Source organism: Gossypium hirsutum, chromosome A10 (assembly GCF_007990345.1).
Source record: "Gossypium hirsutum isolate 1008001.06 chromosome A10, Gossypium_hirsutum_v2.1, whole genome shotgun sequence".
NCBI lineage: Eukaryota > Viridiplantae > Streptophyta > Magnoliopsida > Malvales > Malvaceae > Gossypium > Gossypium hirsutum.
The window spans coordinates 97556396-97564279 of record NC_053433.1 but is presented as its reverse complement, the minus strand read 5'-3'; the positions used below and the strand labels follow the sequence as shown (position 1 = coordinate 97564279).

Below are 7884 nucleotides of genomic sequence, written 5' to 3'. Positions count from 1 at the left end.
AAGGTGGTAAGATGATGAATGATGTTTAAAGATGTGATATATGTTTTGGTGGTACCATGCTAAAGTTGTTTGGTATATTTGTATTGTTATGTTACTTGTTATTTACATATGAACTTACTAAGCATTTATGCTTACTCCTTCCTTTTCATTCACTGTAGTTTTGAACAAGCCGGCTCAGGAATCGGGACAGGTCGAAAGTTCGATCACACTATCCAAAGGACTTTTATCTTGGTAAATGGCTTGTACAACTACTTAAGTATGGCATGTATAGCAATATACTTATTTTGTGTAAATAATTTTATGATATGGCCATGTTTGGTTGAGAAAATGTTTGATATTGATAAGTCATGGTGATGGCTAATTTAGATCATGTTTGATATCATGGAAGTTTAATAGGTTATCTAGTTCATAAAAATTCATGGAAAGATGAAACTTGCCTTAAAAAAGAATATTGCTGCAGCAATGACATGAATTTGAAAAATCACTAAAAATAGTATAAATGGAAATAAATGATGAGTAAGTTATGAAATTGAAGCTTAATGAGTCTATTTTCATATGGATTGAACAAAACAGGAATATAAATTATATTTTATGAGATATTTAAACTTTTGCAAAACAGGGCCAGAGTGATTTCTGGATCCCCTGTTCTGACTTTAAAAATTCATAATAAATTTACTAAAATAATTAGAAGTTTTTATTTATATGTACAGATTCCTTATTGAGTCTAGTTTTAATAGAAACAAACCTCATAGTCATTGAAATTTTTTATATAGATATATCTGATTCGTAATGCACAGAGGTCAGAGTAGTCGAACCCTGAAACAGGGGATACTTTAATGAATAAACTGTACTAATTTGCTCAATAAAAAAATTCTAGAAAAAAATTAGTAAATAGATATATGAGTCTAGATTCAGGGAAAATTTACAGATCTTGATTTCGAGTTTCGTAACTCGAGATATGATTTTTCTTGTAACTGTGACGCGAGTAGCTAGAAAGCTGTGAATGTAGAAACAAATGATTTGAAGTTCTTAAATTGATAAATTATGTTCCGTAACCCATCAAGCTCGACTCCGGTGATGGTCTCGGGTGTGGGGGCGTTACAGACTAGGTTTTCTAGTACTATAAATAGAGGATGGAGTGACACAATTTTCACTGATTTTTTTCTGTAAACATTCTCTCCCCATAAAATTTAGCCTTTTATTCTTTTCATATTTTTTTCAATAAAAATTTCATTTCCATTATATTTATTTCTTTTTCCCCAAAAAACATGAGCCACTAAATCTATCTAGCCGAAGGTTGTCAAAGTTCCCCAAAAAGGGTTCATGAGGCTTAGGATTCATACTTAGCCTTCTCGACGAGTATTCATTATTTCTCCGCATTACGGGGCTGACACTTTCGTCCATGTCCCTTAAAAGGTGATCTTTTCATTATATGCAAAGGCGACCGCTTTGTATATTTTGGGCAGTTCGTTAGCTTACTGTGTCAGAAGTTGGCGAGCCCAAGAGATAAAATGGCGTGGGATTCGCCATTGAGAAGTGATGATCTAGTATAAAATGATCCCAAAGAAGTGATTGTTGGCTAGAGTCAGGTTCTGCTAAATCATAAGTCTAAATTCTTGGAGCTGATGGTTGTAGGCATCCTCTTCCACAATAACTGGCTTATTCTATTTGAGAAGGATCATCTAAAAGCCGAGGATTGAACCCAAGGCAGATCAAGGCAACCGGAGGCTAGAATCTCCCCATAAAAACTCATTTTTCCTCAACTCTACTTATTTCTACTATTTCAATTTTAATTTTCGTAATTTCAATTTAATCCAAACTTTTAATTCTATTTTTTTTTATCTTTCCAGGTACGCAGGTTTTCTTGCGCACAATTCTATCTGGGATTTAGAGGAACAAACAATTGTGCAAATTCGGTCCCTGAGGATTTGACCCTACTTCCCTTATACTATTATTTTTATTATTTTATGGGGATAGGATATTTTTGGTGCTCTCAACGATCGCATCAAATTTTGGCACTGTTGCCGAGGACTAGTAACGTACTAATCTTGTTTCTTTGTTTCTTATGGCTAGGTTAACTCCAGGTATTCTTGCGTTTGATTCAAAAATAGAAAAGACTACAAGAGCTAATCGCAAAGAGACAAAGTTACGGAAAAAACGGTCAGGAGTGGTTGGGACTCAGATCAACTTACCACGAAAAATCAAAGTCGACGACGAAGTTAAGTCTAGGGTTAACAAAAACCCTACAGAAACACTTGAAAGTGAAAAAGTAGAAGTCGATTCACCAGAAGAAGTGCTTAAAGCTAGGGTTAACGAAAACCCGAATTTAACACATCAACCAATGACTCAAATAATTCGGGCCGAAGTTCCAGCAGAACAACCGCCATTGTACATCGTGTATCTTAATATGGATACTAATTATGAACTGAAGTCAAGTTTAATCCAGCTATTGCCAACTTTTCTAGGTTGGAAAATGAAAACCCTCACAAACATCTAAAAGAGTTTCATATGGTTTGTCTTAGTATGAAACCTCAAGGGGTAACTGAGGATCAAATCAAATTGCGTGCTTTCCCTTTTTCCCTAGTAGATTCAGCTAGGGAATAACTATTTTATTTACCTCATGGATCTATTACAACTTGGGCTGATCTTTCTTGTTTGTTTCTTAACAGGTTTTTTCCAACATCATGTGAAGCTGAGCTAAGAAGAGAGATCATTGGAATAGTGCAAAAAGAAGCAGAGTCTCTTTACGACTATTGGGAGCGATTTAAGAAGTGTGCGAGCTGCCCACAACACGGTATAACAAAACAATCTCTTATCCAATATTTTTATGAAGGCTTGAAACCCATAAAGATGAACATAGTGGACGTCACCAGTGGAGGAGTGTTTGTCAACATGACTCCTAACAAGCAAGGGACTTGATATCTATAATGGCTACAAATACTCAGTAGTTTTGAGCCAATCCTGAGCCCTCTAGAAGGGTTCACCAGCTAAGTAATTCAACTTTAGAAGATAAAGTTGATAGAATTACTAATATTGTGAATTCTCTTGTTGCAGAAAAAGCAAAACCAGCCTGATTATGCATAATATGTGCTATACCTAAACATACAACTAATGCATGTCCCAATTTGTATGACGATACTATGACTCATTTGGACGTTGTGGGAAATTTCCATGGGCCACCACAGAGGCGATATGACCCCTACGCTTATACCTATAACCCAGGATGGAGGGACCATCCCAATTTGAGTTATGGGGCCAATCCACGATATAACCAGCCATACCAAAATCGGGTTCCACAATGGCCATGAGATTCAAGTAATTCTCTAGAAACTTTGCTCAATAAATTAGCAGCTAATATGCTTGATTTTCAATAGAAAACCAAGGCATCTGTAAGAGAATTGACCACATCACTTGAGAAAATGAGTTCTCAAGGGAAGCTTCCGTCACAAACAGAACTGAACCCAAGACAAAACGTGAATGTAATGATGCTGCAAAGTGGAAAGATGCTGGAACCAAATCCTGGGAGAAATCTTGGCCAAGAAATTGCCCAGGAAAAGCCAAAAAATGTTGAACAGGTTCGAAAAAAACCACCATTTCCTAAAATTCAACCTCCATTTCCAGGACGATTGAATCAATGTCGAATAAGTAAAGAAGACAAAGAGATCTTCAAAACATTCAGAAATGTCGAGATTAACATACCACTATTGGATGCCATCAGACAAATTCCATGTTATGCCAAATTCCTTAAAGAACTTTACACCAACAAACAAAAATTAACAAGTAATGAAAATGTAAGTGTTGGTGTAACACCCCTAACCCATAACCATCGCCAGAATAGGTTAAGAGGCATTACCAGACCTGTAACTCAAATCAAGACATTTATTTAACAAATTTCTTCACATTTCAATAACCATCAATCATTCACATTCAAAATGTACTTAAATCAATCATGCAAAATCTTAATCATGCATTTGGGACTAAATTGATATCAGATAAAAATTTCAGAAGCTTAGGAAATTTTTAACATTTCAAATACCACACGTCCGTGTGAACAGGCCGTGTGCTTCACACGGCATTAAACACGCCCGTACGTCTAAGCCGTGGCAAAGCAGGGCATACATACTGACTTGTCCACAAGACATGCCCATGTACCAGGCCGTGTGAAAATTCGGGAGGCTACTGACTTGGGTCACACAGCCGACCACACGCCCGTGTGCCACACACGACCGATAGACACGTCCGTGTGTCTAGGTCGTCTCAAAACTATAGGGTATACTGACTTTAATTCGTAAGGTACCCCAGGGGACACACAGCCGTGTAACATGACCGTGTGTCACACACGGTTGAGACACACGCCTGTGTCTCTGCCCGTGTGGACAAAAATAGGCCATTTGAAAATCCAAATTTGCCACCCTAAAACATAAGCATTTACATTCATAATTGACCACATTAATGCAACTTAATTGGTAACCAAATTGACCAATTCAATACAAATTATAAACTCTATCCAAACTCACCATTTATAAAACCAAATATCTATATAACCACATATACAACTCATTCATTTAACATCTATTTATCAAGACTTCATTTGCATAATTTCATTCAAATATTACCATACCAAAAGATACTATCATTAAGCACATATAAATACAACCAAAACATGATACCAAATAAGCCAAATCACATAGCTTATCTTATACACAAAAACATACCAAAATCATGTTGTCAAGTATCGTAACTAACATCATTTAAACTAGCCTATACATGCCATATTTACAATTATTCACAAGTTCAAAATGCCACTCGAACATTTAGTACTGTGACGTGCAACTCCAACTTGTCCAGAACGAGAGAGCTAACGAACCTCTATAAGACATAGAAACAAAAACAGAGTAAGCTTATAGCTTAGTAAGCCCATATAATTTAGAATTTAAAATTACCATTTATAAACTATCAAGCAATAATAAAAATGCCAACAATTTAATTTAACCATCACCTAATCACAAATATTCATCACATGTTAGTCATTTAACACATGCATAAAGCTATCTATTAGTACTTTACTTTGCATCAATTCTAAAGTCACACATGAAATATTTAACACTTATAACCTGTAACTTATCCGAATAACCAATATTTAAGCCCGTTGAACCTATTAGAACTTCAAAAGATAATCAAGTGAACAATGCCAGTAATCCGTCAATTCATCATCGTACATGCTCTTTCGAGTCATGGTTGGTAAGCTCCTTTGAACTGAACGGTAAGCTATATTGAGCTAAACGATAACCTTCAATGAGCTAAAACAGTAAGGTCTTATGAGCTACGGTGAATCCACAACAAATGTAGGAGCTCGACCAATACGGTGATCTCAGTAACACGTCACTCGTATCCAATAAATTCACATAGTTCAAACGGAGCTCGGAAATGAATACAATATATCATCTAGGCATTTATATTTCAAGTATTTCAATAAAATACATTCAATTCAATAATTACAAGTATAGAAAATTTTGATTCTAATTATACGAACTTACCTCGTATTTGCTCGGTTAACATTCGTTTACCCGTCTACCTTTTGCTTCCTTCGATCAAGTTTCGATATTTGTTTATCTTGATCTATATTTATCAAATTCAATATTTTAAGTAATTATTCATTTCAATTTAGTCCCTAATTCACATATATGGCAATTTACATATTTTCTCCCATAATTTTAACTATTTTACAATTTAGTCCTTTATACATAAAATGGCAAATTACACATTTTTAACCACAATCCACCTTAGCCGAATTCTATATGGTATTATAATAGCCCATATTTTCACTTATTTCACATTTCTAACCACAATATTTCTATCTTTTTCAATTTAATCCCATATGCTCATTTTTGTCAAAATTCATTTAATAAAACTTACATATATTTCAATATCCATCAATAATCTAGAATAATACTTCAAAATATACTAGTATTCAACAATGACATATTTCAAAATCATCAAAAATTTCAAAAATTGAGGTATGGGCAGGATAGAACACAAAGCAACGATCTCAAAAACGTAAAAATTATCAAAAATCGAAGCAAAACATAGCTTAATCTAGCCAAATTTCTAGCCGAACCCTAACTTGGTATTTTTCTTTTCTTCATTTGATAAAATCGGCCAACAAAGATGATAATGGCCTTTATTTTATGTTTGTTTTACTTATTAATTCATTTAAAATCAATTTACCATTTTATCCATACTTAATAAACATATAAAACATATATAACAAGGCCATTAATGCCCACTAACATTTAAAATGGTCTAATTACCATTTAAGGCTACTATATTCAAAATCCAAAGTAGTTTAACACATCTAACATATAGAATGCTACTTTTATCTTTTATGCGATTTAATCCTTTTCATCGAATTAACCATTTAAATGGTAAAATTTCTTTACGAAATTTTCACACGGTAAATCTATCATGCTATAAACATTAATAAAATAATAAAATAAATAATTGGACTTGGTTAAGTGGTCCTGAAACCACTGCTTCGATTTGACCTAAAAATAGGCTGTCACAGTTGGTGAGAATGTATCTGCAGTGTTACAGCGAAAAATGCCAGGGAAATGCAAAGATAGGGGAATGTTTGCAATACCATGCAAAATAGGTCATTTGGGAATTAAAAAGGCTATGTGTGATTTAAGAGCCTCCATAAATGTAGTGCCTTTTTTCTGTTTATGAATCACTTAACGCAGGTTTTTTGATGAAAATAGGTGTTATCATTCAGTTGGCAGACAGGTCTATTGTGCATCCCGAAGGAGTCCTTGAGGACATATTGGTAAAAGTTAACAAAATTATTTTCCCTACAGATTTTTATGTGATAGAGATGGAGGAGGATAGCACTCTTGGATCTTCAAACCTCTTGTTGGGCAAACCTTTCCTTAGTACCGCTAGCATTAAAATCGACGTTCGAAGTGGAACACTCACGATGGAATTTGATGGGGAGATCGTGAATTTTAATGTTTACGATGCTATTAGTCATCCAAGCGAAATCTTGAGTATATACCGTGTTGACATAATTGACTCATTATTAGAGAAGACTTTTGAGTCAATTTATGAAGATAAATCTGAATTTATATTTGATGATCATGAATCTGTTAATGAATTATTGTCTCCATCAAACACTAAAATTTTACCTTCTGTTGTGCAAGCTCCATATTTGGAATTGAAACCACTTCCCAAACATCTTAAATATGCGTTTTTGGGGAAAGGTAATACCCTACTGATCATAGTTTCGAATAAACTCTCTAAGCTCGAAGAAGAAAGATCCAGTTACTAAAAAAACATAAGAAGGTGATTGGCTGGACCATTGCCGACTTAAAAGGGATAAGCCCCTTAACATGCACACACAGAATCTACATGGAGGAAAACATGAAACCAAGGCGAGAGGTGCAAAGACGGTTGAACCCGGATATGATGGAGGTGGTAAAAAAAGAGATAATCAAGATGTTGGATACTAACATAATCTACCCCATTTTTTATAGCAGATGAGTAAGTCCGGTGCAAGTCGTTCCCAAGAAAATGGGCTTGACGGTAAAGAAAAATGCTGGAAGTGACTTGGTACCAACCCGAGTGCAAAATGGGTAGCGTGTCTACATTGATTACAGGGATTTGAATTCTTACACTAGAAAAGATCATTTCCCTCTTTCTTTTATAGATCAAATGCTTGAGCGTTTAGTTGGTAAAACTCACTTTTGTTATCTTGATGGATACTAAGGTTTCTTCCAAATCCCAATTGCACCAGAGGATTAGGAAAAAAACCACTTTTACATGCCCATTCGGCACATTTGCGTACAGAAGGATCCATTTGGGCTTTGCAATGCATCAACCACCTTCTAG

General features: G+C 34.9%; 1 protein-coding gene across 1 annotated transcript; it reads left to right on the top strand.

The window, feature by feature from the left end:
* The first annotated feature begins 3140 nt into the window (after nucleotides 1-3140).
* On the top strand, nucleotides 3141-7324 carry LOC121208052 (uncharacterized). Its single transcript, XM_041078571.1, has 4 exons — nucleotides 3141-3290; nucleotides 3375-3575; nucleotides 6556-6652; nucleotides 6741-7324. Exons 1-4 carry the CDS (start codon nucleotides 3141-3143, stop codon nucleotides 7322-7324), a joined length of 1032 nt encoding a protein of 343 aa, XP_040934505.1.
* Nucleotides 7325-7884: the final 560 nt, after the last annotated feature.

Excerpts from the sequence above, each read along its gene's own strand:
- LOC121208052 (XM_041078571.1), top strand. The coding sequence starts at position 3,141 with ATGACTCATTTGGACGTTGTGGGAAATTTCCATGGGCCACCACAGAGG. Across the intron at positions 3,576-6,555 it reads AGCCAAAAAATGTTGAACAG|GCTGTCACAGTTGGTGAGAA; the intron begins GTTCGAAAAAAA and ends ACCTAAAAATAG. Across the intron at positions 6,653-6,740 it reads TGCAATACCATGCAAAATAG|GTTTTTTGATGAAAATAGGT; the intron begins GTCATTTGGGAA and ends CACTTAACGCAG.